The sequence below is a fragment of the Chiloscyllium punctatum genome, chromosome 2 (assembly GCF_047496795.1).
Source record: "Chiloscyllium punctatum isolate Juve2018m chromosome 2, sChiPun1.3, whole genome shotgun sequence".
NCBI lineage: Eukaryota > Metazoa > Chordata > Chondrichthyes > Orectolobiformes > Hemiscylliidae > Chiloscyllium > Chiloscyllium punctatum.
In genome coordinates, this window is record NC_092740.1 from 157778007 (window position 1) to 157802710 (window position 24704).

Sequence of the window (24704 nt, forward strand, 5' to 3'; positions counted from 1 at the left end):
TGTTCAAAAAGTTATCTTAGCTTTAAAAACATTAAATGAGGAATCCTCAACTCCTTCCCTGGGCAGGGAATTACATAGATTCACAATTCTCTGGGTGAAGAAGTTCCTCCTCAATTCAGTCCTAAATCTGCTTCCCCTAATTTTGAGGCTATGTCCTCTTGTCCTAGTTTCACCCACCAGTGTAAACATCCTCTCTACTTCTATCTTATCCATTCTCTTCATAATTTTATATGTTTTTATAAGATCCCCCCTCATTCTTCTAAATTCCAATGAATACAATCCCAGTCTACTCAGCGTCTCCTCATAAGCCAACCCCTTGACTCCAGAATTAACCTGGTGAACCTCCTCTGTACCCCCTTCAGTGCCGGTACATCCTTCCTGAAGTAAGGAGACCAAAACTGCACACAGCACTCCAGGTGTGGCCCCACCAGCACCCTGTACAGCTGCAAGATAACCTTCCTGCTTTTAAACTCAACCCCTTGAGGAATGAAGAACACAATTCCATTTGCCTTCTTACCTTTTTCTCCCCTCAGCTCTGTGGTCAAGTGAGGGAGGAGGTTCCATACTAATCCAAACCTTGAAATGTAGGAAAAAGGGAGAAAAGAGAAAAATCTCCAAGAAGTGACCTCCAAAATATTGAAGAATCCTCTCTAAAGCAGTGAAAGCACACTATCAGAACATTTCCAAGCTAGGAAATATTTTAGCATTGAAAATGTTTCTGGCTTGTCAGTTACTCAGCCCCATCCAATCCCACTGCCACTTCACCTTGTTTTCCCTGGTGAGTTTCTAGAAACTCAGGTACACACTGTTACATTCACGGTTTAAGAAGTGGATAATTAGCACTTTACCTCATTGGAGAGCAGACACATGTATGACTGAGATTTTCATGCATGCTAGATGACAGTCAGGGTAAAAGGAGAAGGTCGCACATCCCTGCTAACTTCCTGAAGCCCCAGCAATACTAGCTGTTAGAACCTGCCACCCACTCACAAACATTCCCACCGCAGCCTGATGGGATATTCACCCTGGATGGATACAGCACCACCAGCACTCAGGGAGGCTGATACCTATCAGGACAAAGTATTCTGCTGAATTAGTACCCTATCCACTCATTCACTCTCCTCACCTCTGTACAACATAACTTCACTGTGTACTATCTATAAGATGCACTGCAGCAACTTATGAACACCTTCCTAACTTAAGACTTCTAGAGCATCAAGACTTGCCAGTGAATAGAACATAGAACAGTACAGCATAGTACAGGCCCTGGAGCCCTCGGTGTTGTGTTGACCTTTAATCCGAAACTAAGATAAAACTAACCTACATTCTGTTATGACACAGCGGTGAACCCCTCTGTTAATTAAACCAAATCCCCAGAAAAGCTCACCTTACCTCGTAATCTGTTAAAATATGAGTGACAGAGAACACCCAAAACACTATTTAAAGATAATAACATCAAGTTATCCTTTGACTCTGAAACAACTATTCACAGCTCTAAGCCTTCCCTTTCTTTTAACTGCTTATTACCTGCGTCCAACTACATAATAATATACTGTTCCAATAAGACACTTATTAAAATTACATCAACTTAATTTCAAAACCAAACAATGGCTGTCATCTTCAGTGTCTTTCTTCTTCATGCTGAAGATCTCCTTGGGTCATCTTCATTCATTTTATTGCAAGTATGTTCCATATGAGAAGGTACCTTTGCTAGACAGTGTGTCCTAATTTGGGTGGCATGGTGGCTCAGTGGTTAGCACTGCTGCCTCGCAGCACCAGGGGCCCAGGTTTGATTCCAGCCTTGGGTGACTGTCTGTGTGGAGTTTACACATTCTCTCTGTGTTTGTGTGGGTTTTGTCTGGGTGCTCTAGTTTCCTCCCACAGTCCAAAGATGTGCAGGTCAGGTGAATTGGCCATGCTAAATTGCCCATAGTGTTAGGTACATTAGTCAGAGGGAGGTGGGTTGCTCTTCAGAGGGTAGGTGTAGACTTGTTGGGCTAAAAGGCCTGTTTCTACACTGTGGGGAATATAATCTAATTTCTTGGGTCTCTCTCAGTGGCAGTTGCTCTGCCTCCAATTTTCAAAATGCCTGCATTTTTATCCTCCCCAACAGTGGATCATCTCATTGGTTTGATGTTGGCAAAACAATAAATTCAAACTTGATTGGGTTTCAGTATCCTGAGGCACAATTTAAACTGATTGGTCAAATTTGAATTGTTGTCAAAACAACAACCAACTCAGGTATCCATTTCATAGCCAAGTGCTGCATATTTTCAATTTTCCAGTACACTGTGAGACTGCCATCACATCATATCACACAGGTACTTGCAAGCTCTCAGTTCAGAACAGCATTCACTCTCTCTTAAAGGTACAGTACACACCTTCAACTTCATAAAAATACCCTTCATTGTACTATCTTCCATGTGCCTATCCAAGAGTTGCTTAAATGTTCTTAATGTACCTGACTCTACTACCACTCTCTCTATAAAGAACCTACCTCTGACATCCCCCCTAAACCTTCCTCCAATCACCTTAAAGTTATGTCCCCTCGTAATAGCAATTTCTGCCCAGGGGAAAAATCTCTGGCTATCCACTCCATCTAAGCCTCTCATCGTCTTATACACCTCAATCAAATGACTTCCCATCCTTCTTCACTCCAATCAGAAAAGCCCTAGCTCCTTCAAACTTTCTACATAAGACATGCCCTCTAGTCCAGGAAGCACTCTGGTAAATCTCCTCTGCAACCTGTCTAAAACTTCCACATCCATCCTATAATGAGGCAACCAGAACTACACACAATATACCATGTGTGGTCTAACCAGGGCCTTATAGAGCTGCAGCATAACCTCTCAGCTCTTAAAACTCAATCCCCCTGTTAATGAAAGCCAACACACCATACGCCTTCTTAACAACCCGATAAACTTGGTTGGCAACTTTGAGGGATCTATGGATGTTGACCCGAGATCCCTCTGTTCCTCCACACTGCCAAGAATCCTGCCTTTAACCCGGTAATCTGCATTCAAATTCAACCTTCTAAAATGAATCACTTCACATTTTTCCAGGTTGAACTCCATCTGCCACTTCTCAGCCCAGCTCTGCATCCTATCAATGTCCCGTTGCAACCTACAACAGACCTCCACACTATCCAAAACTCCACCAACCTTTGTGTTATTGGCAAACTTACTAACCCACCCTTCCACCTCTTCATCCAAGTAATTTATAAACTTCACAAAGAGCAGAGGTCCTAAAACCAATCCCTGCAGAACACCATTGGTCACTAAGCTCCAGGCTGAATAGTTTCCATCTACTACCACCCTCTGACTTCTATGGGCCAGCCAATTCTGTTTCCAGACATCCAACTTTCCCTGTATCCATGCCTCCTTACTTTCTGAAGCCTATCATGGGAAACCTTACCAAATGCCTTGCTGAAATCCATATACACCACAATCATTGCTTTACCTTCATCAATATGTTTTGTCACATCCTCAAAGAATTCAGTAAGGTTTGTGAGGCATGACCTGCCCCTCACAAAATCTTGCTGACTATCCCTAATCAAGTTATGCTTTTTCCAAATAGTCATAAATCCTGTCTTTCAGAATCCTGTCCTATAATTTGCCCACCAGTGACGTGAGACGGACTGGTCTGCAATTCACAGGGCTATCCCAATTCCGTTTCCTGAGCAAGGGAAATAACATTTGCCACCTCCAATCCTATGGTGCTACTCCAGTGGACAGTGAAGACAGTGAATACAGTTTCTTTTAAAAATATTTGTATCACCATAGCCAAATCTGAACAAATGCAGGTTGAAAACACATGGAAATTAAAGTAATTTCTGTTAAAATTTGGACATGTTTGTGTTAAAGATGTGCAATGCGTTATGTCTATAGACCTTGTCTTCAAGTTAGAAATGTGAAAATCAGTTTACCCTCATGTTAATTAATATTACCATACTTCAATTGGTTAATTATTTACCATTTCTTTCATGTAAAATTGAATATTTTTTCAACATAATGTAATTTTGGACCTTTTCAGGGTTACCAAAGGCTGCTGTAATCACCCAGCTCCAATCCTTAAGGGCTAGTGCTGGATTTTCAGTGTTTGGAGTCACCAAGGATGACATCATCTATGTTGCACTTCCTTTATATCATGGTGCCGCTTCTCTCTTAGGCATCTGTGGCTGTATTGAGCTTGGTAAGTTTGCTTCTGAACTTCTAATTACTGCCCGACGAAAATGCTGCCACTCGTAACAAGTCAGTCAGTATTAGTCTGTTGACTAGGTCATTTCACACAGGCTTATTTGGTGCTGTTGATAACCTAAGAATCGGGTCATAAGAATTTGGGATCTAGTCCTAATTATTTTTCCTTATAAGTTTTATTGATGCTCCCAAGCATGAATAAATTGCAAGTAATACAATACTTTGCAGAAGGCCCCTATCTATTCTAATGATTGAGATGAATATTAAAAACCCATAACATTATTGTAGCTTGGATCAAAAGTAAATAAGTTATATAAGAATAGGTCAGTTTTTAAAGAAAATTGTTGTTTGTGGACCCCCTGCAAATATTGATTTTAGCTGGTCCTAACGTTTCAAGGATAGTTGTACATCTCAGGGCAACTCATTGATCATCAGCAATCCATGTGTTGGTCTCCAGCCTCATTGACACCTAACATAACTCCAGGTTGGGAGCTTGACATTTTACCCAGTAATGGCATGTTCTCAAAGGGATACAGTGGATAACAATACGAAATTAAAGTGTGAGTTGACTTTGTTTTCTCTCTGAAGATTTTTGGTCTTGTACCAAATGTAGAACTTTCAGTTCTCCTCATATTGAGGTCTGTTAATCAAACATAGGTCAGAGAATAAAAATTCGATCCATGTGTCAGTACACCTAACAAGCAGTTGAGTAATCATTAAAACTGGATAAAGTGAATGTGTGCCCATTGAACAAGGATTGAGCATTTTCAGAAGAAGAAAGGGGAGAAAGTTATGATTTAAAATAATGCCATGAGTTCAAAGTAAAACCTCCAAACCTGAAAAGACAAAGGAGTGGTTAACATTTTGGATTGGACACCTCATTAATGCAGGCAAATAGGAATGAATCTCAAACAAACACAGAAATTGCTGGGAAAATTCAGCAGATCTGGCAACATCTGTGGAGAGAAACAGAGTGAACATTTCGGGTCCACTGGCCCTTCATCAGAACAGAGTTGCTGAGCTTTCCCAGCAACTTCTGTTTTTGTTTTTGATTTCTAGCATCTGCGATTTTTTTTTAACAATAAGTTTCAAGTTGAACTGTTCATTTGTCTTTTAATGTATTTCTGCTTTCAGTTTGTTGTGCATCAGTACTTCTTGATTGTTGTAATTTCCCAGCAATATTAGATGTACCCAAGTATTAGCTTGAAAATTACACAGTGGAATTCTATGGCTATGTCGCTGTATCACCCTGTCCGTGTGTATAGTGTGTGTTCTGCTGCTGATGCAAAATCCTTGTTTTGTAATTGTAATTGTCACAGAAGCTCAAGATCAGTGACAGCCTGTGAATGGGGGAGCACATTTGTTGATACTGTTCAAATGATTGAGAAGTACATTTTTGCATCCATCTAGGTGCAACATTGGTGCTAAAGAAGAAATTCTCAGCTAGCCAGTTCTGGAATGACTGTCGAAAGTACAATGTTACAGTATTTCAGTATATAGGAGAACTCTGTCGCTACCTGTGCAATCAGCCAAAGGTAATGTTATATGACAATGCTCTTTTCGAGCTGTAATATTAGCAAGTTTTCCCAACACTGTTTCAATTGTGTTGTTTCATTGGTGAGGGAGGAAATTGAAGCATCTTTACTGGCTTTGTCATTCCTTTGCCAAAAGAAATCAGAATGTCTCTTTGACTTCTCACAAAGAATAATGTTAATTTAACTCTGATTTTTTTTCTAATGTCCATATTCCTAGCAGCAAACAGGTGCTTATCTTTTATTTGGTGACTATTTTCTACTTATGCTGGATATTAAGAGTGTTTTATATTCATTTAAACTGTCTGTTATAAGTATGTCGAACTGACAAACCTGGGTTTTGAATGCTACTCGGGTTTTTAAAGCATTATTGGACTTGGTTATTTTGAAAAATAGTACAATGTGGAAGAATAAGATACCTCAGACTAAAAGGATTGAAGAATGGCATTGATTAATTAAGTGTTTTGAGAGAAGTTTAAGGTTATACAACAGTTTTGCAATTTTATGTTCAGGGAAAATGCAAGAAGGTCTTGCAATGGAAAGATTCAAAATAAATTTGATGTGCAGTCACATGGGTGCAATATTGTCCAGTATAAGATTAAATGTGGGATTAGGATGAGTAGAGTTTTCTTTTATTCTTTCATGGAATATGGACATCATCAACCAGGCCAGTATCTCATGCCCAAACTAATTGCCATGACAAGGTGGTGGAGAAATGTTGTCCTGAACCTCAGAAATCCAATGCTTTTAGGAAGAGAGTTCCAGGTTCTTAATGCATCACCAGCGAGGGAGCAGCAATGTAGCTCAAGTCAGAATGGTGTGTGACTTGGAGGGAAACTTCCTCATGATAATGTTCCAATCATTCTGCTTCCCTTGCCCTTCATGATGGCTTCATGGGTGCTCTCCAAGGAGTCTTCGTAAGTGCATCTTGTAGATGATACACACTGCTGCCACTGTGCATCAATGATGGAGACAGTAAATGTTTAAGGTGGTGAATGACATACTATTTTGTTCTGGAAGGTGTACTTTCTTGAGTGTTGTTGAAGCTGCACTTATCCTGACAAGCAGAGGGTATTCAATCACACTCCTGACTTGTGCATTGCAGATAGTGGTCAGACATAAGGTAGTCCAGAAGTGAATTACTCACTGCCAAGTTCCCAGCCTTTGACTTACACTTGTAGTAACAGTATCTATGAGGTTGGGCTAGTTCAGTTCCTGAGCAATGGTAACTCCCACAGGATGTGGAAAGAGGAAGATTGTGGGTGGCACGGTGGCACAGTGGTTAGCCCTGCTGCCTCACAGCGGCAGAGGACCTGGGTTCAATTCCCGCCTCAGGCGACTGACTGTGTGGAGTTTGCACATTCTCCCCATGTCTGCATGGGTTTCCTCCAGTTCCTCCCACAGTCCAAAAATGTGCAGGTCAGGTGAATTGGCCGAGCTAAATTGCCCGAAGTGTTAGGTGTAGGGGTAAATATAGGAGAATGGGGTCTGGGTAGGTTGTGCTTTGGTGGGTCAGTGTGGACTTGTTGGACCGAAGGGCCTGTTTCCACACTGTAAGTAATCTAATCTAATTTGGAGATGGTAATGCCATTGAAAGCCAAGGGATGATGGTTACGTTCTCTATAGTTGAAGAAGATCATTGCTTTGTACTGGTATGGATGTTATTTTCCACTTTTCACCACAAGCCTGAATGTTATCCAGATTTTCCTTCACATCGGCATGGCCTGCTTCACAATCCATGGAGTTGCAAATGAACATTGTGCACACAACAGTGAGGATTCCCACTTCTGATCTTAGAATAAAAAGAAGGTCGTAGAGTCATTGAGTCATACGTGGGGAAACAGACCCTTCAGTCTAACTTGTCCATGTTGTCCAAGTTCCCCAATCTATACTTGTCTCACTTGCCTGGTGAACCTTGCCTATTTATGTACCTGTCCAATGTCTTTTAAATGTTCTAATTGTACCTGCATTTACCATTTCCTCTGACAGTCCATTCCAAGTAAGTCCCTAGAAGCCTGGCCTTTTGTCCAAAGATGTTTGCTGCTTTGTGTATGGCTTTTAGTTCCATAATTCTGTTGTGCTGTTCTGGATTTCAGCTTTCACCAGAATCTGGGTAGTTCTTTCCAATGTGAGATTCTTTTTTAATTGTAGCATATCTTTTCTTCTGGGTCAGTGGTGAAGCAGCTGAATATCGTCAGGTCTTGGACACGACACTGTGGCAAAGTCCGGGGACTAAGATGATTGACCTCTGTCAACCCAAACCATCTTACTTTACAATGACTCCAACAACAGCGGATTCTAAGATGGATAATGCACCTTCTAATCATTATTTTGCCAATTTGACAAGACTTATTGTTATGATCCTAAGAATGCTATCATGCAGATTAATGTCTTCATTAATTTAACAGTTACCATATTTAGTAAAACAGAACAAGACTGCTTTAAAACAGAGACAATGTTTTTCTTCCTTATGTTACCATTTCTCATTCATCATGACCAAATTAAGGAATTGTAATTTGCATTCTGTGATCTGAATGGAAATGAAGAATGATGGGACTTGATGGCAGGAATCCATTTGTAATTCAGTGAAATTTCCAACATCGAGGCAATTTCAGCTAAAATTATTGTACCGTGTTGAAAAACTAAAGATTTAAATGAATTATTTGCATTTTGCTTTGTGTATTGAACAAGCATTGATGACCAATCTCTGATCTTCAGCGGAATTTTGAAGTTTGAAAGATGCAGTTTAACATGAATGCTGTCACTAATAGTAATGTCAATGTCAGTTCTTGTAAGTTAAGAACAGTTGGCACTAATTGTACAATGGATTACCTGCTAAACAAATGTTGACTATCAAAGACATTCTGCTGAATTGAGATTTTATTACCCTTTAAGTTTAATGTTTCAGGGTTAGCTGTACAGGACAATGCAGGTGTCTTCAGGATCCCATTGGATGATTGTTAGAGCTGCTGTGGGAGATACAACTCTTCATCTTCTCAATCATTTTCAGGAAGGAATGTCTGATGATACAATTCTATGATAGCCACTGTCAGGATCTCCCAAGGTGTGCTGTACTTCTGTAATAGCACAGAATTTGTTAATTCAATTCCATTGTCTTCTGATGCAAAATTACATGAAGGAAACAGTAAGATACAGCTCATTAGTCATGTATGGCTGAGGACTTCCTATTGCTTAGGAAGTTGCTGGCACCCACATTACATGAGAGTGTAAATATCACACTTACTGAATAATGTCAGTGGGATAGCTCTGAAGGGTCAGATTGAATGTAACAATTATCAAAGGATCCTGCTTATCAACAGCTGAGCAGGAAGCTACCACAATGTTTACAATCTTCGAAACCCACCCCTCAAGGATCTCTTGTTGGAGGAGTATCAGCTCAATAGATGGCTTCAAGGTGACAAAGGCTATCTCCTGCTTCCATGTCTAATGATGCCAATAACTAAGTGAACAGCAGCAAAGAAAATTCTGACAACAATGGCATGCCTCTACTTAATAAAGTTAAAAGTCACACAACACCAGATTATTGTCCAATAGGTTTATTTGGAAGTTTAAGCTTTTGGAGTGCTGCTCCTTCATCAGGTGAAGTGAACTGATGAGGGGACAGTGCTTCAAAAGCTTGTGATTTCAAATCGACCTGTCGGACTGTAATCTGGTGTCGAGTGACTTTTGACCTTATCTAGATTAGAGTAGTGCTGGAAAAGCACAGCAAGTCAGGCAGCATCCGAGGAGCAGGAAAATCAACGTTTCACCTTGTCTACCCCAGTCTAACACCAGCACTTTCACATCATGATGTAATATCATACGGTGATGGTTTTACCTTCATCATTCTCTCAACTTCATTATCCTCTTACTGCTCCTATAGCAGATCTTTAGAAAAGGAAAGTATACACTAAGGTGAACAAACCTTATCTCTTTCGGATTAAGATTACATTGATGGAGTAAGGAGCTATAAGTTTGAGCAGTTTGATGTTTTAATGCTAAGGAAATCATGCACGTGCTCAGTCACCAAACTGATGCTAACCATTTCCCATGGCTGCCTCGTAAAAAAGGTATTAAGATGAGGGAAGCTCATCCCAGTGTCCTTGCTGTGACAGGCTTTGGGCCCCAATTTGTCCCATGGGAAGATAAAAGAATTGAGGGTACAGGTAATTGAGGAATGTATGCCGAGTGACATAGGTAACTCTAAGGAAAAGTGTGGTGATATGAAGCTGATAACATGGAAGAAGATATTTTTGAGTTGTACATGTGAGTAACTGGAAGAGCTGAGTAGCTAAAGTGGAAAATACATGAACCAGAAAAAAACTCATTGTGGAGATGTTGCTTTAACACAGTGAAGAATGTGATACCAAAGGTGGCACAGACAAAAACAGAATGGTGTCAAGTGTGTTACTTTTTCTGCCTTGCTGTTAATGTGAAATTCCTCATGGCATCATTCAGCTGTTTTGAAGCTGAAGAAACCATGAAAGAAAAAATCACTTTGGAACTTTTCAGCCGTTTGCACCACTGCATTATCATTTTGATTTGGTTACACTCTGTTTTGCAATTCAGTTTAACTGGTGTGTTTCTCTGTTCCACAAGCCTGTATCATGGTAACAGTTTCTTAAAGGAACTGTGACAGAAGGTGTTCCTCTCTGCGGATTTTACTATATTCCTAATTGGAGTTCAAAGCCTTATATATGTTCTTTTATTGCAATTATTAAACAGGTTCCCATTATTTAATGCTTTCGTATTTAAATTGTTCTGTAGTTATGAAGATTTGAGAAGTTTTCAGTATAATGGCAGTAAATTCTAAATCTAGCTAAATATAAGATTAAGATAACATTAACAAATTTAAACTTGATTTCTTCATTTAACTTGAAAAGTGTCTTGGATTAACTGTAAATTGAAGAGCAGTATAGTCATCCATTTTGTGTGTTGCTGACAGATTAATAAATCTCCACATCATGCAGTTTTTGTAAAAGGAATCAATTCTATTTGTTTATGGTTCAGTCTATTGGATCATCCTAAAGGATAACATGATATCGTAAACTTATTAAATCACCCTTTTTTAAGAATGACAAAAAGATAAATTAGTTCAAGAAAAATGGGCATGCCATTACTTTTAAATTCTCCTGAAGCAATGTATTAACTCTTTAGACCAAATAGTAAAATGAAACAAAAACAAAGTGTTAGTTGTGGTATCTTATTTGCAATTATTTTGTTACAGCCTATTCATTATTAACTTTTTGTTTGTTTTCAGATTGAAGGAGAGAAGAATCACCAAGTCCGAATGGCTGTAGGAAATGGGATCAGGCCCGAGGTCTGGAAAGAATTTCTCGAGCGATTTGGTGACATTAAGATGTGCGAGTTTTATGGTGCAACAGAAGGAAATATTTTCTTTATGAATTACACAGGGAAGTTGGGAGCTGTGGGACGCATAAACTCCTTATATAAAGTGAGTAAAAATGTAGTCACAGATATGAAAGCTGGAATTTCTCTGGGTGACCTGATTTATTCTCTCCTCCGAAGGACGCTAATTATTTTGGGAGCATGGGTCGTTCTGTTATAATGCGCATTTTGTCAACGTGAATTTGCTGTCATGTGATTGACGAATTGGGGATGCTGTTTCTAAATCATGAACATAGAACATAGAAAGTACAGCACAGATCAAGCCCTTTGGCCCACGATGTTGTGCCGAGGATTATGCCGAATCTAAAATATAATAACCTAACCTACGCACCTCTCAACTCACTGCTCTCCATGTGCATGTCCAACAGTCACTTAAATGTCCCCAATGACTCTGCTTCCACCACCACCGCTGGCAACGCATTCCATGCATTCACAACTCTCTGCGTAAAAAAACCTACCTCTGACATCCCCTCTATACCTTTCTCCTAATATCTTAAAACGATGACCCCTTGTACTAGTCAATCCTGCCCTGGGGAAAAGTCTCTGGCTATTGACTCTATCCATGCCCCTCATTACCTTGTATGCCTCGATCAGGTCACCTCTCTTCCTCCTTCTCTCCAGAGAGAAAAGTCTGAGCTTTGTCAAACTATCTTCATAAGACAAGCCCTCCAGTCCAGGCAGCATCCTGGTAAACCTTCTTTGCACCCTCTCCAAAGCCTCTGTATCTTTCCTACAGTAGGGCGACCAGAACAGGACACAATAGAACATAGAACATAGAAAAATACAGTGCAGTACAGGCGCTTTGGCCCTCGATGTTGCACCAATCCAAGCCCACCAAACCGACACTAGCCCACTATCCTCCATATGCCTATCCAATGCCTGTTTAAATGCCCATAAAGAGGGAGAGTCCACCACTGCAACTGGCAGGGCATTCCATGAACTCACGACTCGCTGAGTAAAGAATCTACCCCTAACATCTGTCCTATACCTACCACCCCTTAATTTAAAGCTATGCTCCCTTAAAATAGCTGACTCCATACGTGGAAAAAGGTTCTCATGATCAACCCTATCTAAACCCCTAATCATCTTGTACATCTCTATCAAGTCACCCCTAAGGTGACTAAGGAGGTGGACGACATGGGTAGGACCTTCTTTTCTCCAATGAAAACAGCCCCAAGTGCCTCAGCCTTTCCTCATACGATCTTCCTACCATACCAGGCAACATCCTGGTAAACCTCCTCTGCACCCGTTCCACTGCCTCCACATCCTTCCTATAGTATGGCGACCAAAACTGCACACCATACTCCAGATGCGACCGCACCAGAGTCTTATACAACTGCAACATGATCTCAGGACTCCGGAACTCAATTCCTCTACCAATAAAAGCCAGTACGCCATATGCCTTCTTCACTGCACTATTTACCTGGGTGGCAACTTTCAGAGATCTGTGTACATGGACACCAAGATCCCTCTGCTCTTCCACACTACCAAGTATCCGACCATTAGCCCAGTACCCCATCTTTTTGTTACTCATACCAAAGTGAATCACCTCACACTTACCCACATTGAACTCCATTTGCCACCTTTCTGCCCAGCTCTGCAGCTTATCTATATCCCGCTGTAACCTGACACATCTTTCCTCACTGTCAACAACTCCACCAACTTTCGTATCATCCACAAACTTGCTCACCCAACCTTCTAGCCCCTCCTCCAGGTCATTTATAAAAATTACAAACATCAATGGTCCCAAAACAGATCCTTGCGGAACACCGCTAGTAACTGCACTCCAAGATGAACCTTTACCATCAACTCCTACCCTCTGTCTTCTTCCAGCCAGCCAATTCCTAATCCAAACCTCCAACTCACCCTCAATGCCATACCTCTGTATTTTTTGCAGTAGCCTACCATGGGGAACCTTATCAAATGCCTTACTAAAATCCATATACACCACATCTACCGCTTTACCCTCGTCCACCTCCTTAGTCACCTTCTCAAAGAATTCAATAAGGTTTGTGAGGCACGATCTGCCCTTCACAAAACCATGCTGACTATCTTTGATCACATTATTCCTATCCAGATGTCCATAAATCCTATCCCTTACAATTCTCTCTAAGACTTTGCCCACAACAGAAGTGAGGCTCACCAGCCTATAGTTACTAGGGTTATCCCTACTTCCCTTCTTGAACAAGGGAACCACATTTGCCATCCTCCAGTCTTCTGGCACTATTCCTGTAGACAATGAGGACATAAAAATCAAGGCCAATGGCTCTGCAATCTCCTCCCTTGCTTCCCAGAAAATCCTAGGATAAATGCTATCAGGCCCAGGGGACTTACCTATTTTCACCCTTTACAGAATTTCCAACACCTCTTCTCTACATACCTCAAAGCTGTCCATTCTAATTAATTGTGACTCAGTATTCACATCGGCAACAATGTCCTGTTCCTGAGTGAATACTGACGAAAAGTATTCATTCAGTATCTCCCCAATCTCTTCAGCCTCCACACGCAACTTCCCACTACTATCCTTGACTGGATCTATTCCTACCCTAGTCATTCTTTTATTCTTGACATATCTATAGAAAGCCTTTGGGTTTTCCCTAATCCTACCAACTAAGGACTTTTCATGTCCCCTCCTTGCTACTCTTAGCTCTCTCTTCAGATCCTTCCTGGCTACCTTATAACTCTCAATCGCCCCAATTGAACCTTCACGCCTTATCTTTACATAGGCCTCCCTCTTCCCTTTAACAAGGGATTCCAATTCCTTATTAAACCAAGGCTCCCTCACACGACCCTTTCCTCCCTGCCTGACAGGTACGTACTTATCAAGGACACTCAATAGTTGCTCCTTGAACAAGCTCCACATTTCAATTGCGCCCTTGCCTTGAAGCCTACTTTTCCAAGCCATGCACCCTAAGTCATGCCTCACCGCATCATAATTTCCCTGCCCCCAGCTATAACTCTTGCCCTGCAGTGCACCCTTATCCCTCTCCATCTCTAGAGTAAAAGTCACCGAATTGTGGTCACTGTCCCCAAAGTGCTCACCTACCTCCAATTCTAACACCTGGCCTGGTTCGTTACCTAGAACCAAATCCAGTATGGCCTCACCTCTTGTTGGCCTGTCTACATATTGTGTCAGGAAACCCTCCTGCATACATTGGACAAACACCACCCATCTAACGAACTTGAGCTACAGCTTTCCCAGTCAAAGTTAAAGTCCCCCATGACAACCACCCTATTACTTTCACTCTTCTCCTGAATCATCCTCACAATCCTTTCTTCCACATCTCTAGGACTATTAGGAGGCCTGTAGAAAACTCCTAACAGGGTGACCTCGCCTTTCCTATTCCTAACCTCAGCCCAAACTACCTCAGATGGCGAGTCTTCATCCATCGTCCTTTCCACCACTGTAATACTATCTTTGACAAGCAATGCCACACCTCCCCCTCTTTTACCCCCACCTCTGACCCTACTAAAACATTTAAACCCTGGAAGCTGCAACAGCCAATCCTGTCCCTGTTCTACCCATGTCTCCGTAATAGCCACAACATCGAAATCCCAGGTACCAACGCACACTGCAAGTTCACCTACCTTATTTCGTATACTTCTTGCAATGAAGTATACACACTTAAAGCCACTTTCCTGTTTACAGGCACCCTCCTTTGAGATTGATGCCATGTTCCTAACCTCCCTACACTCCAGGTCCTGCACCCTAAAGCTACAGTCTGGGTTCCCATGCCCCTGCAGAGTTAGTTTAACCCCCCCCCCAAGAGCACTAGCAAACCTCCCCCCAAGGATACTGGTGCCCCTCAGGTTCAGGTGTAGACCATCCTGTTTATAGAGGTCCCACCTTCCCCAGAAAGAACCCCAGTTATCCAGATACCGGAATCCCTCCCTCCTGCACCATCCCTGTAGCCACGCATTTAACTGTTCTCTCTCCCTATTCCTCGACTCTCTATCACGTGGCACGGGTAACAAACCAGAGACAACAACTCTGTTTGTTCTAACTCTGAGCTTCCAACCTAGCTCCCTGAAAACCTGCCTAACATCCTCATACCCCCTCCTACCTATGTCGTTGGTGCCAATATGGACCACGACTTCGGGCTGCTCCCCCTCCCCCTTAAGGACCCGGAAAACACGATCAGAGACATCTCGTACCCTTGCACTTGGGAGGCAACATACCAAACGTGAGTCTCTCTCGCCCCCACAAAACCGCCTATCTGTGCCCTGAACTATCGAGTCCCCAATAACTATTGCTCTGCTCTTCTTCACCCTTCCCTTCTGAGCAACAGGGACAGGCTCCGTGCCAGAGGCCTGAACCCTATTGCTTACCCCTGGTAAGTCGTCCCCCCCACAAGTATCCAAAACGGTATACTTGTTCTTGAGGGGAACGGCCACGGGGGTCCCTGCACTGGCTGCTTCCTCCCAGTCCCCCTCACTGTCACTCATCTGTGGTCTCACCCAAGTGTGGTCTCACCAGGGACTTGTAGAGCTGCAGCTCTTAAACTCAATCCCCCTGTTAATGAGACCCAAAACATTAATGAATGCTTTCTTCATAACCTTATCCTGTCCCTGTTCTACCTTATTCACCTTATCCACTTGGGTGGCAACTTTGAGGGATCTATGCACTTGAACACCAAGATCCTTTTGTTCCTCCACACTGCCAAGACTCCTGTCTTTAATCCTATATTCAGCATTCAAGTTCAACCTTCCAAAATGCATCACTTCGCACTTATCCAGGTTGAATTCCATCTGCCATTTCTCAGTCCAGCTCAGTATCCTATGTCATGCTGCACTCTGCAGTAGCCCTCAATACTATCAATGGCACCTCCAACATTAGTGTCATTGGCAAATTTACTAACCCACCTGTCAACCTCCTCATCCAAGTAATTTATAACAGAGCCCTGTGGGACCCCACTCAACACTGACCTCCAGGCAGAATACTTTCCATCTACAACCACTCTCTGCCTTCTGTCAGTCAGCCAATTCTGAATCCAGAGAGCCAAATCTCCCTATATCCCATTCCTCCTGACTTTATGAATGAGCCTACCATGGGGAACTTTATCAAATGCCTTGCTGAAGTCCATATACACCACATCCACTGCTCGACCTTCGTCAACCTGTTTTGTCACCTCCTCAAAGAACTCAATATGATTAGTTAGGCATGACCTGCCCTTCACAAAGCCATGCTGACTGCCTTTAATCCCGTTATGCTTTTCTAAATAGTCATAAATCCTGTCCCTCAGAATTCTTTCCAAAACTTTGCTGACCACAGACATAAGACTGACTGGTCTATAATTGTCAGGGATTTCCCTACTACCTTCTTGAAAAGAGGAACAACATTCACCTCCTTCCAATCCTCCGGTATGACTCCCGTGGAGAGTGAGGAAGCAAAGATCTTCGCCAACGGCTTAGCAACCTCCTTTCCCGCTTCCCGGAGCATCCTAGGATAAATCTGGTCTGGCCCTGGGGACTTATCAATTTTAATGTTTGCCAAAATTTCCAGTACATCAACTTCATCAATCCTCATCTGGGCAAGACTGAATCCCAGCTCCTCAAAGTTTTCATTCACAACAAGGTTCCTTTCCTTGGTGAAAACCGAAGCAAAAAACTCATTTAGTGCTTCCCCTATCTGCTCAGACTCCACACACATGTTCCCTTTGCTATCCCTGATTGTCCCTACCTTCTCCCTGATCATTCTCTTATTCCTCACGTATGAGTAAAATGCCTTTGGGTTCTCCATAATCCTTCCTGCCAAGCCTTTTTCGTGCCCCTTCCTGGCTCTCCTCAGTCCATTTCTGAGTTCCTTTCTCGCAAGCATGTATTTAAAACATGTATTGGCTGTAACGCGATTACATCGCCAACAGTTTAAGCACTGTTTCTAAAGCACGATTTTTCTATATTGCGGAGTTGTACAAGAATGCATGACAGAAGGCCCGACTGCAAATCTGCTGGTGGCAAATGCTCATCATAGTGAGTGATTTCCATTTTCCAACGATTTGATGTAAAGTCCTCTGCTCTGCTTACCCACTAACCCCTTGTGGCAAGTTTGGTAATGAGGAGAATCTGTTATTTGCAAGATAACTAGAATTCCACTAAATTGTGCTACCTTTTAAGGAGTTACACCTTCTGTTTACTGCTGTTAATATTCAAGCACTTCAGTGTTTAAATAGAAAATGGCTATCAACTGCAAATAGTGCTGAACAAAAATGAAAAACTAGAAGCAAGGAATTACATTTCAATTATGATTTATCCAAATGTAAAATAAAAAGTATGTCTTAGTTTTGCTGCTGTTCAGTTTGTTTTAGCTTTTTGAGACTACCTGTGACCCACTTCTATCAATGCAAGAGAACTAAAGAAGTTATATTTGTAAAGTACCCAATCATATCCCAACATACTTTCTATCCAATGGTTACTTACTGAAATTAAATGACTACTGTTGTATACACAAGACAAAGCTCAATAGGGTAAAAACAGCTGCTGAAATCATGTCATGAAAGATCGCCCAGGGGATTTGAAGGTCCAATTTAATCTCGCAGAGAAGAAAGCAAACAATTGTGGCTAATTACAAAAGTAGAAATTGGTGTTGTTTCTTTCACGCTTGGGAATTTTCCTCAGGAGATAATAGATGAGATAGTTAACAGACTACTGTACTTAGACCTGTCAGCAAAACCGTTACACAAGACTACCTTAACTTGTACCGAGTGCTATATTTTATTCAGCTGTAAGCACTTTGGAGGAAGGTTGGATCATGACGCAAAGTAAGGCAGGATTGAAATTGCTGATTACAGTTAGGAGACATAGACTTCCAGGAACATTTAATTATGGTAGGGACATGAATTAACTGTGATATTCAGAAGAAATGTAAAGGCACTGGAGACAAATGCAAGAATGAGTAAGAGTTACTGATGAGAATGAGGAGGCCTTGTGAGGGACAGGCTTGCATTCCTGCCTCTGAACCAGAATCTCCCAATAGCGTGGAGATACTCAGTGGCAGGACAGGAAATGTGTGAGCTTTCCCCGGAGGCTCAGGACAGCTGTCTGGACATGATCCCAAGATGGTCATGCAACAAATCATAACAAGAAAGAACAAACATGAGTTACTGATGGATAGTTTGCACCAGAAAATAGCAGCTCGTTGACAACTATCCAAGTGTTTCAAGAAATTACTGAACAATATATATGTTATGGTTCAGAATGGAAGTCACTGCACAGAATTAGGTTTGGATAATAGCTACTTAGTTCTGCAAAGTCACTTACCTACATCAGCCTAGAAAGCAAACAATTGAAACTGTGAAATCACATTCCTGCAAATTGTTTGTAACATTTTAGTTATTTTTCTTAGGCTTGCTTCCTGTTTTGCTCTCTTAGTTAATCCTACCTATTTATTTTGTGTATTAAACCTGATTTCACTTTATTTCACCCTTTTAACATTCTCACTGTTTTCATGTTAGTTTCTGAGAGCTGGGGATTGTTACAGTTTGCCCTGAGGTGTCCGATCTGAGAACATCTCTGACTGTGTGCATCAAAGATGTGAGGTACAACACTGTTGTTTATCATTATTGGCATCGCCAAGTAACATTGAGAATCAGAGACAGAATGTTACAGTGTGGAAGCAGGCCATTTAGACCATCAAGTCCACACTGACAGTGTGAACAGCATCCCACCCAGACCCGATCCCCTAACATATCCCTGTAACTCTGAATTTCCCCATGATTTTTTCAAATAGCCTGCATATCCCTGGACACTATGGGCAACTTAGCATGGCCAATTCATCAAACCTGCATGTCTTTGAACAATGGGAGGAAACCAGAGCACCCAGAGGAAAACCCCACAGACACGGGGAGAATGTGCAAACTTCACACAGACAGACGCCTGAGGGTGGAATCGAAACTCAGTCCCTGGTGCTGTGAGGGAACAATGCTAACCACTGAGCCACTGTGCTGCTGCTCATCCAGCCATGAATAAGTGTGGAATCCCACAAGAATGCAGTGTAGTTCACCAGAATCTATGGCCTGGATGTTAGTGGGGGTGAGTTTCATAGGTGTGGTGGCCTATGGGCTGATGTGAAATTTTCAATTTTGCTTTTTTTTTTGCATTACCATGGTCAACTGGTCATATGAAGGTGTCAGGAATGTTGGACAGCCTGGGGATATTTTAGGATTTATGTTTCACATTTTTTAATGTTTGCATTGTTAGTTTCTCTGTTGACTGCCTGTAGCTTTAAGTAAATTGGTGTCCATTAGCTGTGGATCTGTTAGCTCTGCTGCTGTTATTGTTTCTTCAAACTTAACTTACAACTAATGCTGTGGCTTGAAAATAATGTGAACCCGTCACAGCTGAATCACCTAATGGCAAGAAAATAATGTTGTGTATTGTATTCTTCCAATTGCAGCAGGAATGAGTTGAGTATTGTGTTTTATGGCAGGGAATTATAAAGCAGTTATTGTTCACAGCTGTTTGCTTCACCTTGTGCTCTGCTCCCTGATGTTGGCTCAAGACGGAAACTGAGACAAATGTTCTTTTTGGAGAAGATTTTACGGAGCATTTGGTTTAATTTTCAGTGAGAGCAGGCTGTGACTGGGGCTGGGAGGACCCAGGGGGAGTTCAAACAGAGGAACAGGCCACTGCCTCAGTTACGTTTTCCATTATTGTCTTTGACCAAAAGAAATGGGAGTGAATGCAGAGCTGGCCTGGGTCCTGAGGACAGAAATCTCATCCAGTACGTTAATGGTCCAAGAAGACAACTCACTAGTGATTGTAATGAGGTCAACTAGGGGGACTTCATAGAATAGGAGTTTCCTGATTGGGGCTGTTAATCTGGTCCAATCAGGGAGCCCTGGCTGACATATAAAAAGGGTGAGTGTCAGGGTTACTGACATGCTGATGTCTGACTCTGTATGAGGCAGTGCTGTAGTCAATGATTGTTCCTGAAGAAGGGTTGATTTCTTCACCTCCTGCTGTTGCCTTGCTTGCTGTGTTCTTCCAGCCTCCTGCCTGTCAACATGTGAAAATAAAGACATACTTGGTGATGGGATTCTGATCTCAGTGGAGTTATTTCAGTTGCGATGGGATGGAAAGCTATCAGTTTTTCTTGGCAATTCGAGAATCAGGGAAATCTGTATCAGGGTTTTTAACGAGGTTAAGAGAACTGGCAGAAGCTTTTAAATTTGTTTTAACTCTGACTGAGATGCTGAGACCATCTGGTATGTGGGATTAATGATGTAACTATGAAAAAACGCTTGCTACCTGAGGCTGAGCTGGACTTCTGACAGGCGCTACAACTGGCTTTATCATTGGAAAACACAGCAATTTGGGGAACACCGCTTTTTGTTTTTATATGTTTGTTTTATGCACGTGTCAGTCTTACTTTGGTTGTGGGTAAAGTGTTGGAAAGGTTTTAAGAGATAGGATGCATAATCATCAAGAAAGGAATAAGTTGATTAAGGATAGTTCAACATGGTTTTGTGAAGGGTAGGTCATGCCTCACAAATGTTATTGAGTTGTTTGAGAAGGTGACCAAACAGGTGGAGGAGGGTAAAGTGGTTGATGTGGCGTGTATGGATTTCATTTGCTAAGGCATTTGATAAGGTTCCCCACGATAGGCTATTACGCAAAATATAGAGTCATGGGATTGAGGGTGATTTAGCAGTTTGGATTAGAAATTGGCTAGCTGTAAGAAGACAGAGGGAGTTGGTAGATGGGAAATATTTATCCTGGAGTTCAGTTATGAGTGGTACACTGCAAGGATCTGTTTTTGGTCCACTGATGTTTGTCATTTTTATAAATGACCTGAATGAGGGTATAGAAGGATGGGTTAGTAAATTTGTGGATGACACTAAGTTCAGTGGAGTTGTGGACAGTGACGAAGAATGTTGTAGGTTACAGAGAGACATAGATAAGCTGCAGAGCTGGGCTGAGAGGTGGCAAATGGAGTTTAATGTGGAAAAATGTGAGATGATTCACTTTGGAAGGAGTAACAGGAATGCAGAGTACTGGGCTAATGGTAAGATTCTTCGTAGCATTGATAAGCAGAGAGATAGAGTCATAGAGCCATAGAGATGTACAGCATGGAAACAGACCCTTCGGTCCAACCCGTCCATGCCGACTAGATATCCCAACCCAGTCTAGTCCCACCTGCCAGCACCCGGCCCATATCGCTCCAAACCTTTCCTATTCATATACTCATCCAAATGCCTCTTAAATGTTGTAATTGTACCAGCCTCCACCACATCCTCTGGCAGCTCATTCCATACACCTACCACCTTCTGCGTGAAAACGTTGCCCCTTAGGTCTCTTTTATGTCTTTCCCCTCTCGCCCGAAACCTATGCCCTCTAGTTCTGGACTCCCTGACCCCAGGGAAAATACTTTGTTCATTTACCCTATCCATGCCCCTCATGATTTTATAAACCTCTATAAAGTCACTCCTCAGCCTCCGATGCTCCAGGGAAAACAGCCCCAGCCTGTTCAGCCTCTCCCTATAGCTCAAATCTTCCAACCCTGGCACAATCCTTGTAAATCTTTTCTGAACCCTTTCAAGTTTCACAATATCTTTCCGATAGGAAGGAGACCAGAATTGTAAAGGAAAGTATATCAAACGCCTATCTACCTGTGACTCCACTTTCAAGGAGCTATGAACTTGCACTGCAAGGTCTCTTTGTTCAGCAACACTCCCTAGGACCTTACCATTAAATGTATAAGTCCTGCTAAGATTTGCTTTCCCAAAATGCAGCACCTCACATTTATCTGAATTAAACTCCATCTGCCACTTCTCAGCCCATTGGCCCATCTGGTCCAGATCCTGTTGTAATCTGAGGTAACCCTCTTTGCTGTCCACTACACCTCCAATTTTGGTGTCATCTGCAAACTTACTAACTGTACCTCTTATGCTCGTATCCAAATCATTTATGTAAATGACAAAAAGAAGTGGGATCTAACCTTGCTAATTAGTCTCCCATGGGCAACCTTGTCAAACGCCTTACTGAAGTCCATATAGATCAGATCTACTGCTGTGCCCTCATCAATCCTCTTTATTATTTCTTCAAAAAAGTCAATCAAGTTTGTGAGACATGATTTCCCACGCACAAAGCCATGTTGACTATCCCGAATCAATCCTTGCCTTTCCAAATACATGTACATCCTGTCCCTCAGGATTCCCTCCAACAACTTGCCCACCACCAACGCCAGGCTCACTGGTCTATAGTTCCCTGGCTTTTCTTTACCGCCCTTCTTAAACAGTGGCACCACATTTGCCAAACTCCAGTCTTCCGGCACCTCACCTATAACTATCGATGATGCAAATATCTCAGCAAGAGACCCAGCAATCACTTCTCTAGCTTCCCACAGAGTTCTCGGGTACACCTGATCAGGTCCTGGGGACTTATCCATCTTTTTTCCGTTTCAAGACATCCAGCATTTCCTCCTCTGTAATCTGGACATTTTGCAAGATGTCACCATCTGTTTCCCTACAGTCTATATCTTCCATGTCCTTTTCCACAGTAAATACTGATGCAAAATATTAATTTAGTATCTCCCCCATTTTCTGTGGCTCCACACAAAGGCCGCCTTGCTGATCTTTGAGGGGCCCTATTCTCTCCCTAGTTACCCTTTTGTCCTTAATGTATTTGTAAAAACCCTTTGGATTCTCCTTAATTCTATTTGCCAAAGCTATCTCATGTCCCCGTTTTGCCCTCCTGATTTCCCTCTTAAGTATACTCCTACTTCCTTTATACTCTAAGGATTCACTTGATCTATCCTGTCTGCAGCTGACATATGCTTCCTTCTTTTTCTTAACCAAACCCTCAATTTCTTCAGTCCCCCAGCATTCCCTATACCTACCAGCCTTCCCTTTCATCCTGACAGGAATATACTTTCTCTGGATTCTTGTTTTCTCATTTCTGAAGGCTTCCCATTTTCCAGCCATCCCTTTACCTGCGAACATCTGCCTTCAATTAGCTTTCGAAAGTTCTTGCCTAATACCATCAAAATTGGCCTTTCTCCAGTTTAGGACTTCAACTTTTAGATCTGGTCTATCCTTTTCCAACACTATTTTAAAACAAATAGAAATATAGTCACTGGCCCCAAAGTGCTCCACCACTGACACCTCAGTCACCTGCGCTGTCTCATTTCCCAAGAGTAGGTCAAGTTTTGCACCTTCTCTAGTAGGTACATCCACACACTGAATCAGAAAATTGTCTTGTACACACTTAACAAATTCCTCTCCATCTAAACCTTTAACATTATGGCAGTCCCAGTCTGTTTGGAAAGTTAAAATCCCCTACCATAACCACCCTATTATTCTTACAGATAGCTGAGATCTCCTTACAAGTTTGTTTCTCAATTTCCCTCTGACTATTAGGGAGTCTATAATACAATCCCAATAAGGTGATCATCCCTTTCTTATTTCTCAGTTCCACCCAAATAACTTCCCTTGATGTATTTCCGGGAATATCCTCCCTCAGCACAGCTGTAATGCTATCCCTTATCAAAAATGCCACTCCCCCTCCTCTCTTGCCTCCCTTTCTATCTTTCCTGTAGTATTTGTATCCTGGAACATTCAGCTGCCAGTCCTGCCCATCCCTGAGCCATGTTTCGGTAATTGCTATGATATCCCAGTTCCATGTCCCTAACCATGCCCTGAGTTCATCTGCCTTCCCTGTTAGGCCCCTTGCTTTGAAATAAATGCAGTTTAATTTATTAGTCCTACCTTGTCCCTGCCTGCCCTGACTGTTTGACTCACTTCTTTTCTCAACTGTACCAGTCTCAGATTGATCTCTTTCCTCACTAACTCCCTGCCCCCCCCCACCCCCCCACCCCCCCGCCAACTTACTGGTTTAAATCCTCCTGAGCAGTTCTAGCAAATTTCCCTGCCAGTATATTAGTCCCCTTCCAGTTTAGGTGCAACCCATTCTTCTTGTACAGGTCACTTCTACCCCAAAAGAGATTCCAATGATCCAAAAATGTGAATCCTTCTCCAATACACCAGCTCCTCAGCCATGCATTCATCTGCTCTATCCTCCTATTCCTGCCCTCACTAGCTCGTAGCACTGGGAGTAATCCAGATATTACTACCCTTGAGGACCTCCTTCTTATATTTCTGCCTAACTCTCTGTAATCACCCTTCAGAATCTCAACCTTTACCCTTCCTATATCATTGGCTCCAATGTGGACAATTACCTCTTGCTGGTCCCTCTCCCTCGTGAGAACATTCTGCACCCTCTCTGAGACATCCTTAATCCTGGAACCAGGGAAGCAACACACCATTCTGCTCTTTCTCTGCTGGCCACAGAAACATCTGTCTGTCCATCAGACGACAGAATCCCCTAACACAATGATCTCTTGGAAGCTGACGTACCCCTCGTTGCACTAGAGCCAGTCAATACCAGAAACTTGGCTGTTCATGCTATGTTCCCCTGAGAATCCATCACCCCCTACATTTTTCAAAACAGCATACCTGTTTGAAATGGGTATATCCACAAAAGATTCCTGCCCTAGTTGCCTACCTCTCTTACCCTACCTGGAGTTAACCCATCTATGTGACTGTATCTGAGACTCTTCGTGTCCAGGTAC

At 42.2% G+C, this 24704-nt stretch overlaps 1 protein-coding gene across 2 annotated transcripts in view; it reads left to right on the plus strand.

The window, feature by feature from the left end:
- Positions 1–24704, plus strand: part of slc27a6 (solute carrier family 27 member 6) — an 80470-nt gene that overhangs the window by 24861 nt on the left and 30905 nt on the right. For both annotated transcript variants that reach the window (XM_072591066.1, XM_072591056.1), the window contains 3 exons: positions 4033–4191; positions 5607–5731; positions 10989–11183. In XM_072591066.1, the coding sequence (XP_072447167.1) occupies positions 4033–4191; positions 5607–5731; positions 10989–11183 (479 nt within the window). The remainder of the gene's footprint in view (positions 1–4032; positions 4192–5606; positions 5732–10988; positions 11184–24704) is intronic.